Consider the following 12463-nt stretch of genomic DNA (forward strand, 5'->3'; position numbering starts at 1 on the left):
CGAGCGCGCCTGCGTGCGTGGCCAGCGCGCTCCCCGCTTCTGCCTGGCTTCCCGGCTTAATTTTCCTCGGCGGGATTAAAGTTGGAAATTGACCGGAGAATTGAGTTGCCGGGGAACAGAGCCCCGGCCGCCGCCAGAGCGATGTTCCCGCAGAGCCGGCACCCGGTGAGGCGCGGCTGGGTGGTGGGGGAGCAGGAGCGTTGGGGAGGCGCTTCTCCCGGGCGGTAGGGAGACGGGTGGCTTCTGCGGCCCGGCGGACCCTCTCGCCCTCCGCGGCATAAGGCTGGGGAGGTCTGGGGCCCTCTCCTCTTGGGGTGGGGAGTGGGCTGAAACTCTGAATTTTCTCCCTCCCTTTGGACTCCTTCCTACTTGACGTCTATACTGAGCGGATGGGGCGCTGGGGAAGGCTGGGGTTTCTCTCCTGTAGCCATATCCCCCCAACCTTCCCCAAGGGGGGCAGGGCGCCCCCCCTTTGTTTCTCGTCTCGCCTATTTACATGTCAATGCGGCCCCGGTTCCGGTGCGTCTGGAGGTGGCCCTGGCGACTCTGGGAATGGGGAGCGTAAAGGAGTTGTTTTTCTCTTCTGGTCCTCCGGGTCATTATCGCCCCCGTGGGGGAAGGGGCGGCGACACCGACAATCTGGCCTGGTCTTCCCTGGCCGCCGGGGAGCCCCCTTCCCTTTGGCCTGGTGACCCGGGCGCACTTAACGCGATCCGCCCTGGAGACTGGGAAGAGCTTCCGAGCCTCTTTAGAAGCCGGGGCCCGGGGAGGGTCCACTTTCCCCCTCCCCCAAGTGAAGGGCAAACTCGAGTTTGGGGCCTCATTTTCAGCCACTTCTAACTTTATTTTTTGTTTATGTCCCACCCGTTCTTTCCTTCTCTGACTTACTGCTTTATTCATCCGCCCGCATTCCCGTCCCTCGGTCCCCCTCGCTGGTCGCCCCCAGACGCCGCACCAGGCTGCAGGCCAGCCCTTCAAGTTCACTATCCCGGAGTCCCTGGACCGGATTAAAGAGGAATTCCAGTTCCTGCAGGCGCAGTATCACAGGTGCGTGTCTGGCCGCTCCAGGCGAGTGGTCGCGGGCGTCCCCGCGCCCCTTGTCGCCCAGCCGGGTGGCGGCGGCGCCTGTACTTAGTTCTTGCGTCCAGGCGGTGGCGTGTGGAGTCTCAGTTAAGACCTGTCATTCAAGTTACCCCCTTTCCTGGTTCTTCCCGGGCCGCCTCTTCTCTTGTCTCCTCCTCCTCCCATTGTTTCCCTTTTGCTGGTTTGCTGCTGTTCCAGGGAGTCCTTTTTCGTGTCTTTAGAAGTTGCATGAGAATCGTCAATATTTGCACTTCATGTATTTATTTTTCAACAGACTGAGTTGAAACATTGGTTCAATCGATGTCTCAGTCCTGGAGTGTGGGTTCAGGGAAGCAAAGCCATGTTGAAATCGCTGTTTGCCATACTAGAAAATTGGGTTTTTGAGGCAAAGTTCATTAAAGAAGGCTAGATGCTTTTAACATTGCCCATCATTGGCGATGGTGAGGGAGGTGGGTATAATAGTGTGCAGAAGAAAGCTCACCTGCTTTGGCGTCATTTCAGGTTGGTTTGGGTAGGATGGGAGAGTGGAGTCACATTTATATCCATCTCAGCCTTAGTTTCTCTGAGTAATGAGGCTTGCCTCCGAAGGACTTACACATTTTTGTAAGATACTCTGCCAATAGTGAACTTCCCAGAAAGGTTAGTTTCTTTCCCTTGCTCCTATGAAGTTTTACCTGATTCTAACTCAGAAATAACTGTATTGACATTTTTTGGTTTTGTCATGCTTGAGAAAAAGCACACAGATGAGGCGAAGTGGCTTGGGTGTGAATTTTCTTACTTTGTCAGGGGCTTTCTGATTATTGACCTTTTGTCTACTTGTAGATAATATCTGCAGCTTGAGGCATACTTGCACACACCGTGTTTACCCAGCAGGGAGAACTTCAACCCACTTTATTGCAGTAGCTACTTGACATATTTTGGCAGGGATTTAAAAACCAAAGGTTTTGAAAGGGACTAGCAATTGTAGGAGTAACTTAACAGATAGGATTTTCAAACCTAGAGACCGTTTGAGTTGGCAAAGATGGCACAGCCTATGCGTAAGAGTGAAGATTGTGCAAGGGCCGGATTTTGGTGGAGTCCAGAGAAACTGATGCAGGAAGGTAGGGAGCAGATGACCATGAGGAGGAATCAGTTAGAGGTTCTGACAGATTTTTTGCATTCTTGTCATCTAACCAGATAGGCACCAAGAAGAATGGTAGCTGAATGGACACCTCGTATTGTTCACATTATTCCTTTTCCCTATTAAATGCAAGGACAAAGCTTTTGGGTGTTTACCTAGATAGTTTATGGCTTTTCCAAATTGGTCTGTGTTTTTACTTGAAGTGCAAATATGTGAGGCAGATGTTAAAACAAGTGACATAATGTTTACATTAAGTTGCCTGTTTTGTTTTCATAGCCTTAAATTGGAATGTGAGAAACTGGCAAGTGAAAAGACAGAAATGCAGAGGCACTATGTGATGGTAGGTATCAAAGAGTCGACTTTTTCCCTTTTCGTATGATATTAGCAAACGTGTTAGCAGAGTATAAAAAACGTGAGTTAATGAAATGCTTGATTCTTTTTTCTCTTTACAGTATTACGAAATGTCATACGGATTAAACATTGAAATGCATAAACAGGTAAGCTTTAGTTGAACTTCAAGCTGAAATGAGAAATCAGTTCGTATGATTTTATAATACTGGCTTTGTTCTCAGTAGTGGGCTCTAGGAGTGGGGGTTTGTATGCTATTTTTCTGCCTTGGTTTCCTGTCCTGTGGATTGATGGTAGTATTCTGCAGCAAGAGTTGCTTCCTGATAATTACGAGTGTTTAAATGACTAGGAGAAAGAGAGGTGTTTTGGAAATATAAACTAGCCTGTTTATTGGCAGATAGGAATTGAGACTTGAGTTTACTTTTCCACCTGTATAGATTTATCCTCTTCAAAGGGCTGGGTATCTTATAGAGTTGTTGAAGTTTAGAATAGTTAATGTTTTTGTGCTGTTTTGCAAGGACGTGTGGACCTGTAGGGGGAAAGAAGGGTATTCAGGAGTTTCTTTAATCATAGTAAACAAGGTATATGACTATCTGTGGAGTATTCCTTATGCTTTGGGTCTGCTCGAAGCAACAGTCAGGATTAGTGGCTTATTAGCAAACAAATTTTTGAAAAATTTCTCAGTTGTTGCAGGTTTGGATGTGAAAAAAGCATCTTTTTATGGCCAGAGCATATGTTGGGAGTTGCTTCAGTCCTAGTGGTTTTAAAAGCATGAAAAGATTAGTGACTGGAAAGCTCTAGCAATGACTATGAGTTTGCAAGTTCCCATAAAATTCACACTTATGGCTACTATAATGGTGTATAAAAAGAGTATTGAGCTGGAACAAGGCACTAAGGACCTCATAAGAGAAGAAAAGCTAAATGATTGCTCAGCCCAAAGGACCCTCGATTGAGTAGTCATTGTCTGCCAAAGAAAGCATTAATGGCAGGGTGTAAGTATTCTGGAGATATGCTGACATTCACTTTTTCATCAAGACGCTGGTACAATAAGTCTTTTAGAAATCGATTGCCTCTTAAAAAATTATCATCAGATGAAGTTGCACAGTTGGACACATTTCAAAGTGCAACAATACAATTCTTACTTGATGTATATGTGCTATTTCATCTCAAACCCTTGTTTCATTAAATTAAAGAGCATGGCTGACCGGCTGGGGCACAGTGGAGAAATTGATTAGTTCAGCCTTCAGATCTTCCTTATATTCAAAGACTTTCATTAAGCAAGTGTGTTTCAGAGTTGAATTCTGCTTTTGTAACTCTGCACTCTTTGATTTTTAATTCATCATAGATTTCATAATGTTAAGTTATCATCGTGTACATTAGATCTGTTCTCAGATATGTGTTTGGAAAGAGATTGTGATGTTCAGGGCCTTTTATTAGTAATGTAATTGGGCCTTTTAAAAAGGCAGATTTTACTATGATTTGCAAAGTTGGTAGCCTACTTTATGTTGGGTTTGTGCCTTTGTTTTTGTGTGTTTCTCAATGGCTAGTGCTTTATTCAGGCACTTGTAACTTGTTGATAGTAAATGGGCTAGAAGATCTATGGCTAACGTCTATCGTCATTTAAGTGAATTATGCAAATAAACTTGGCCTAGGCTGTTTAATTTTTTTTTTTAATTACTCTGAAGGGCACTTTTTTTTGGATAACACATTATGGAAGAGTAAGAGGAGACTGAGCTTTTTCTTAAATCCGTGAACTCAAAGGATTTAATAACCTCATTGACTCTTTTACAAGGAAACACCCCCTCGGTGTGATGCTATATGCTGGTGCTAGGTTTATTGGAGGAGCTAAAAGAGGTGTGTAATTCTTCTGGGTTCCTGTAGGTTATGTGGCGGGATGACCTCTTCTTTATCATGTAGGGAGAAGGGGTGAAGTGGGTCAGAAGCACCATGGTGTGAGAATAGTTTTCTAATGAGTTTCTATACAGCGTGAGGCATTTGTGGGTATATGCTGTCTGTCCGTGAGCCTGTATGCATTAATAATATGCTGTGTATAATTGGCTTAGCAATTTGAAAAACGTGAAAACCTGAGAGACACCATGTTCCTCATAGTAGGGTATTGAGCCCCCTGAAATTTAGTTGATATTGGAAATGCTGACAGACCCTTAACTCGAGTGGTGTGCAAAGTAGTGCTATAATTCAGTTTAAAGTGGCCTTACATTTGAAAAACATCCTTCTGAATGTCACACATTAATAATAAGTTCTGAGGAGGCATTTGGTGCAGCTAGTAATCATAATTCTTATTAAAACTAGTGACGTCTGGCCCCCAGGGTGTAGCCAGGCTCAAATTGATGCTTTTTGCTGCCTGATCACCAGCATGGCCTAACTGCTCATTATATTGTAGAGAGGGCCTTTGGAGCTCTCATTAGATTTGACAGGAATTCTCTCTAGGGGGAAACTGGGCATTAGCGAGACTCCTGACAGGCTGAAATTATTCCTGCTTTATGGCTTATAACCAAATGCTAGCGAGGCATCATCAGGGGACACAAAAAATTGTCATTTCTGACAACATCTTTGTTACTGAAAAAAAAAAAAAAAAGCAGTGAAGGGGAAACTTTCTGTACAGAGAGCTTTAATGCTGTTAAGATTTGTCTCCAGTGTGACGATCGCTCTCCCTTCCCACCTTTCAACGGGTTTGTCGAAGGAGTGAGTTCTAGAGATTTCAGTGTCAAATCTCACTGCTGACTTTCCCGTCTGGAAGTTTTAAAGTGAAAGTGCATCCAAATCAAGAATGGTATAATTGTGGTTTCCTTCCCTGGTGTGGTGCCCACAGCCCGTGTTTACGTTGTGTCAACACTTCCTGATAAGCCTTCCCCTTAACTTTCTCTGCTCCCATTTGTGGCGGGTTACCGAAAAGGCAATGAAACAGGAATGGTAATAGATACTTAAATCTTTTATGGTAGCACTAAGAATATTTTTTTCTTAGAGCCTTTTATAGATCCCTGCCTGCCTGTCTTTATCTGTGTGGATGGTAAACTCTAGATATCGCTATACAGTAGAGGTAGACAGTGTCTCCTGAAAAATTGAGGCAGTTCTGATACCATCAGAGTGTTAGGGTGCATTAAAAAACAACTAGTTGATGTGAGCCTGGTGGTTTGCTTAGCTATGCCTAGTGTGTGTGGTGGCGTGATCTTTAAATGTTTTTATCTGTCATATGGCTTGATATTACCTCATTTGATATTTTTGGGAACAAGATGTACTGTAAATGCACACATAAGCCTTATTTTAGCCCACTCGTGTATCTCTTCAGCATGCTGATGAAGCCATGCTATAAATTGTCATTGGTGGCTTTAATTTGCACAGTAATGAACAGTTTTCAATGTGATTTTTCTTCTGTGACCTCCATAGGCATCCTCCGGCGTAGATTGGGTAGGTGTTTTGCTCCACCCACAGCTGTGGGCATGTGTTCAAAGTCTGGGACTTGCTCAAGGCCAAGCATCTATTGAAACTTGAGTTGGGTTGCCTCCTCCAGGGTTGTCTGTGCTGCTTCTTCCTTTTTTTTTTGAGACGGAGTCTCGCTGTGTCCCCCAGGCTGGAGTGCAGTGGTGCGATCTCTGCTTACTGCAACTTTTGCTTCCTGGGTTCAAGCGATTCTTGTGCCTCAGCCTCCCAAGTAGCTGGGATTACAGGTGCCCGCCACCACGCCCGGCTAACTTTTTTTATTTTTTATTTTTTTATTTTTAGTAGAGTGAGGGTTTCACCATGTTGGCCAGGCTGGTTTCGAACTCCTGACCTCAAGTGATCCACCCGCCTTGACCTCCCAAAGTGCTAGGATTATAGGCATAAGCCACCACACCTGGCCTGTCTGTGCTTCTTCCTGTCCCCTCATGCTGCCATCAGCAAGATGAGGTGGACCATGTCTCCCTAGTGCCTGCCTCTTCAGTTTTCAGTCTTTGTGCTGATCAACTTCATGATTTATAAGACATGTCAGGGCTGGATGTATGTTCTAAAAGTTAGGAAAATCAGCAGTGCTGCTGACTGGTCTTTTCGGGGAGAGGAGGGTTACAGGCCATGGGTAGGTAAAAAGTTGTATCCTACTGAGCAGTACTGTCCTTGGGTTAAAGTACGTTGAAGAAGAAACAAGTCAGGAATCCTGGTGGAGGCGCAGTGATGGGGAGGGAGTTTGCTCAGTCACTCTGTGCCTGGGTTCTGAAGAGTGGGCAGAGTGAGAGCATTGGGCTCTCCAGGATGGTGAAGTTTGTTTTTGTTTTTGTTTTGAGACAGAGTCTTACTCTGTTGCCCAGGCTGGAGTATGGTGGCCCAATCTTGGCTCACTGCAACCTCCGCCTCCCAGGTTCAAGCGATTCTCCTGCCTCAGCCTCACGAGTAGTTGGGATTATAGGAGTCCACCATCACACCTGGCTAATTTTTGTATTTTTAGTAGAGACCGGGTTTCACTATGTTGGCTAGGCTGGTTTCGAACTCCTGACCTCAAAGTGATCCGCCCGCCTTGGCTTCGCAAAGTACTGGGATTACAGGCGTGAACCACTGTGCCCGTCTGATGGTGAAGCATTTAGAAATAAATGAAAGGATTAGCTCTTGAAGAAAGGATGATATATTCTGCAATCCTGGTTTGGGAAGGGGAAAGAGCTCCATGTGATATTTCAGCAAGCAACGTCTCAGGCCATGTAAATTTTGGAGTGAAATTGCTTTTAGTTTTGATGTGTGCTTTAAAATTTCTCTTAGAATAATGCGTTGTTCTTTAGTGGGTTTTTAAAAAGGTATTTAGATGGGACTGTTAGGGACTCAACTGTGGGATATTTCCTTAGATGTGAGTCTTTTACTCTTTGCAAATTTTACCTTAGTGGTTTTTTTTTTTTTTTTTAACCACGTGTGTTTTTGTCTAATAGTTTCTCACTTTGAGATTTCTTTTCCCCCTAAGTCAACATCTCACACAGGGAAATGACTAGAGTATAGACACTTAGAGTTAAGCTCCAGCAGGTGTTAATAACCTTGTTATATAAAGAGGGTAGCTGTCATCAAGATTGGAGTGGTCCCTAACTTCATTAGCCAGGCCTGTTCTTTGCAAGCATAAGTTAAAAGAGATAAAGCTCTCTGTGCATTTAGAGCCTAGATTCCGAGGTGCAAGATAAGCCTTTGTTTCTTATCAGCCAACAGGACTGATCTCTCACCTCTCAAACAGTCACCTTCCCCACCCTTCAGCAGTGGCTGGTTTTTGTCCTGGACTTGGCACTGGAGTAAGGCAAGGGAGGCCCTGGGCATGGATTTTAAGAGGGCACCATCAGAAAACACAGTCATCATGATCAATATTTTGAAAATTCAAACTGAATGCCCCCCAAATCTTCAAGGAACAAAATATCCAAATTTTGTATAAGAGCAGGATCCAACAGTGGGGGTTGGGAGTAGGATGAGGAAAGGAGGTAGAGTCAGGCCATTGCAGGGCCACAGCGCCTCCCTTGCCTCCCCATCTTTCTGCCTTTGGTTACCTGTCTTGTGGGGAGTGGCCATGAACTGTAGGCTCCGACTTGGTTCCGTTGTAGTTCATTGAAGTCATTTAACTGGGGATTTCCATTAGGGACTGGGCAAGTCGTGAACATGTTCCCTGGCTTCAGTTCCCCTCTCTGTGTAATGAGGGTTAGATTAGACAGAAGTCTGTCTGTTCCCTCACATGGTGGGAGCCATCCCAGCATACAGCCGCAGAACCCAGCACCTCGTGCGTGCGAATTGAGGAGCGTCCTTCGCCAGAGGGCTTAAGATGTTCTCCCAAATAGTGTTTATTAAGAAACAGAAAGAAAATCTGTTTCTTTAGTAAATATTTAAATAAATCATCTTGAGTGGTAGTTAAACTAAAAATATATTCAGTTACTAGCTCATGGAACCATTTTAAGTTTCCATGGATCTGAGTCTTTGCTGTTTTATTATTAAACCTTTTGTGGTCTCCAGAAGTGGATTAAATGGGAGGAAACTGAGAAACTTACTGGCTTTCCTCAAAGCTTTGATTGATTCAGTTTCCTACTCCCCGTTGCTTATTGTTGCCTCTGATTTTTAAAAATGGAAATTCTCACAACTAGTACCTTTACTGCAGGGTCTTTAGTATAGTGGTTTTTAAGTAAATTTCAGACAGCTGTTTTTGTCGGTGGGCTTATTTGACAAAATTAGGCATTTGTACCTTCAAAGTACTCCTCACCAGCGGATTGCTCTGTGAAATCGGTGTGGTGTTTTAAGTGGAGCTAGTGTGCACAGGTGTGGGCAGGGGGAGAGAGGTTTTCTGATTTTTTTTTCCCCCCTTGAGGTGTGGTTTGATCTGAAAAATGAAATAAATTTGCACTGAAATTTTAACATAAATTAAGATATTCATGTATTGCCATTCGCTTGATTTAACACAAGTATGATTTCTAAAATGGTTTGCAAAGGAATGATTTCAGAATTGCTGCTTGTATTTCTTCCTGAGCAGGGTCCCCAAGGGGAAAAAAAAAGAAAAACATGGAAGAAAAATTTTTTGAATTACTGTTTGTTGACTACCCAGTCACCATAATATTTTTTAATGAAAATCCAGGAAGTGTTGATACATGATTTTATTGAATAACCTGTGATTTAGCAAAATTACATGTTTCATTATTTAACATTTAGTTTTTTTTCCTTTTTTTTTTTTTAAATGGAGACAGAGTCTTACTCTGTCACCCAGACTGGAGTACAGTGGCACGATCTCGGTTCACTGCAGCCTCTGCCTCCTGGGTTCAAGTGATTCTCCTGCTTCAGCCTCTGGAGTAGCTGGGATTACAGGCGTACATTACCATACCTGGTTAATTTTTTTTTAAATTATTTTTTGGTAGAGATGGGGTTTTGCCATGTTGTCCAGGCTAGTTTCAAACTCCTGGCCTCAAGTGATCCACCTTCCTCAGCCTCCCAAAGTGTTGGAATTACAGGTGTTAGACACCAGTCCCAGCCCCTAATTTTTTTTTTTTTTCCCCTTTGAGATCTTGCTCTGTCGTCCAGGTTGGAGTGCAGTGACTCGATCTCGGCTCACTGCAACCTCCACCTCCCTGAGTAGCCGGGATTACAGGTGTGTGGGTTCAAGTGATTCCCCTGTGTCAGACTTCCAAGTAGCCGGGGTTACAGGCGCATGCCCCCACACCCAGCTAATTTTTGTATTTTTTTTAAGTATAGACAGAGTTTTGCCATGTTGACCAGGCTTGTCTTGAACTCGTGGTCTCAAGTGAGCCACCTGCCTCAGTCTCCCAAATGCTGGAATTAACAGGCGTGAGCCACTGCTCCCAGCCCCTAAGTTTTTAGTAATTACTAAGTTGCAGGCCAGGCACGATGGCTCATGCCTATAATCCCAGCTCAAGAGGATCACTTGAGCCCAGGAGTTAGAGACCAGCCTGGCCAACATAGCGAGACCCTCTCTCTACAGAAAAAGATTAAAAAAAAGATTAATTGGGCCTGGTGGTACAGACCTGTAGTACTAGCTGGTACTAATGCTGAGTGAGGCAGGAGGATCTTTTGATCCCAGGAGTGGGGAGGTTATAGTGAGCTGTGATCACACCTCTGTAGTCTAGACTGGATGACATAAGCAAGACCCTATCTCAGAATACACAATAAATTTTATTCTATTTACCTTCTTTGAAGCAATATAAAATTCATAATGGTGAACACAATTATTTATCCCCTCCCCTGTAAGCTGCTCTCATTGTAGGTATAAAAAACAGCTATTTTTTTTTTTTTGAGTTTCTGTTGTAGTAGTATTTGCTACTTAGTCATTCTTTGACCACAAAATACGTTAGCAGAAAAAGGGTAGGATACAAGTCACTTTTGGTATAAGGAAAAAGCTGGGAGGAAAAAACAAATTCTGAAAATTCTGTCCTCTGAATTAACTTTTTCATCTTCCAAATAGAGAAAAAACTAGTAAGTGTGCTAGATGTACACCACTGTACACTGGAAGGGATAGAGTTGTATATATAGCTTGCTCATCATCCCTGAAATCTATTCCCAGTGTACTGATGGATATTTGTTTTCCATTAGATGAAGTGGAATCAGTCTTTAAGAATGTAGGTGTGTTTGAACTTGCACGTCCAAATCTTGCAGTTTGTCAAACTGCCAAAATACATGTACCATGAGACTGGGTTTGGTATTAGCACCATGACTGATCTAAGTTGGTTACTAGTCTACGATACTAGTCTAGGTATATGTACAACCTCTTGGTAAAAAGCTTGAGTGCATTTACCTGAGTTGCTTACTTTTTTTTTTGAGATGGAGTCTCGCTCTGTCGCCCAGGCTGGAGTGCAGTGGTGCCATGTCAGCTCACTGCAAGCTCCGCCTCCTGGGTTCACACCATTCTCCTGCCTCAGCCTCCCCAGTAGCTGTGACTATAGGCGCCTGTCACCAGGCTGGCTAATTTTTTTGTGTTTTTAGTAGAGACGGGGTTTCACCATGTTAGCCAAGATGGTCTCGATCTCCTGACCTCATGGTCCGCCCGCCTCGGCCTCCCAAAGTGCTGGGATTACAGGCGTGAGCCACCACGCCCAGCCTGAGTAGTTTCCTTTATATTTGTAAGGTCTTTTTTTTTTTGGCGGGTGGGGGGGACAAGAGTCTCGTTCTGTCTCCCAGGCTGTGAGTGCAGTGGTGCAATCTCCGCTCACTACAACTTCTGCTCCCAGGTTCAAGCTATTCTCCTGCCTCAGCCTCCCGAGTAACTGGGACTACAGGCAGCCCGCCACCACACCCAGCTAATTGTTATATTTTGGTGGGGGCGGGGAGGCCGGGTTTCTCCATGTTGTCCAGGCTGGTCTTGAACTCCTGGCTTTCTAGGATCCTCCAAAGTGATCTGCCCACTTTAGCCTCCCAAAGTGTTGGGATTATAGGCGTGAGCCACCACACCTGGCCATATTTGTGTTATGTACATACATTGTTGTATTACAGTATTGTATACATTTAAAATAAATGGACATTTTAAACAGTGGTAAAATGAAGTGTTCCTATTCTCATCGCACATTCCATTGGCTTGCCCAATGTCCCCACTGCTCAGAGACTGCTGGCCCACATGTCAAACCTGGCTGCACGCTGGGAACTCCAGCCCTGGAAAGGGAGCATCTTAAAGATAGCAGATGCGAATTGTCGTCAGGGTCTTGGGATTACATCCATCCTATCCTGCATGTGTGTTCTTTTAAATTTTGACTTTCCCCTCTGATGACCTCTTTGTGCCTCACAGCCTGCTGTGTCTGCCCCTGAGTACTTTCCCTTCCCGTCTTGGCCACTGCCTCTTTCTCTTCCTGCATTTCCTTTTATCCTGCCAAACAGGTCTTTTCTTGCCGAAAGTATGTTTTGAGTTTTCCTGTTTTCTTTATAAAAAGTCCAGGCCTTTGTATCAACCTTCACATGGCCTTCCTCAGTCTCCTTCAAGTCCCAGTTCAAACACCACCACCTGTTTACTTCAAGGCGGCCAGGGACTGCCCAGTGGCAGGCTGTTACAGCACTTGTTTTGCTCAGTGTCCTTTAACAATGATTTTTCATGTGCTTCTTTGCTTACTCCGACTAGGCTGCAGTCTGCTTGAAGCTGAGTTAGAGACTTCCATCTACCCTTCCCAATGAGTTATATGGAGTAGGCATTGATTATATTGTGTTTTGGGTACTCCTTATGTGTACTGGTACTTGTACCCATTTTGGACCTTGAACATTTGGAAATCAGGTGAAAGCTACTTTGCAAGAAAAGTTTGCACACATTTTTACACACAAATACCCAGGATAGCTTTGCCCAACAATTTTGGCTGTTTGTGTGCATCTCAGGATCCTTCAGCAAGTCCATGGAATTCAGATTAAAAACTCAAATCAAGAAAACTAGTGTGGGTCCGCCTGGCGTGGTGGCTCACACCTGTAATCCCAGCACTTTGGGAGGCC

The 12463-nt window shown here is 44.3% G+C and overlaps 1 protein-coding gene across 11 annotated transcripts in view; it reads left to right on the forward strand.

The window, feature by feature from the left end:
• The first annotated feature begins 1 nt into the window (after position 1).
• The window catches only part of TLE1 (transducin-like enhancer of split 1 (E(sp1) homolog, Drosophila)), a 107136-nt gene continuing 94674 nt past the window's right edge, over positions 2 to 12463 (forward strand). For all 11 annotated transcript variants that reach the window (XM_011982776.1, XM_011982777.1, XM_011982778.1 and 8 more), the window contains exons 1-4: positions 2 to 165; positions 947 to 1047; positions 2480 to 2543; positions 2656 to 2700. In XM_011982776.1, coding sequence (XP_011838166.1) covers positions 142 to 165; positions 947 to 1047; positions 2480 to 2543; positions 2656 to 2700 — 234 coding nt within the window. In that variant the 5' untranslated portion in view covers positions 2 to 141. The remainder of the gene's footprint in view (positions 166 to 946; positions 1048 to 2479; positions 2544 to 2655; positions 2701 to 12463) is intronic.

The sequence above is a fragment of the Mandrillus leucophaeus genome, unplaced genomic scaffold (genome assembly GCF_000951045.1).
Source record: "Mandrillus leucophaeus isolate KB7577 unplaced genomic scaffold, Mleu.le_1.0 Scaffold242, whole genome shotgun sequence".
NCBI classification, from domain to species: domain Eukaryota; kingdom Metazoa; phylum Chordata; class Mammalia; order Primates; family Cercopithecidae; genus Mandrillus; species Mandrillus leucophaeus.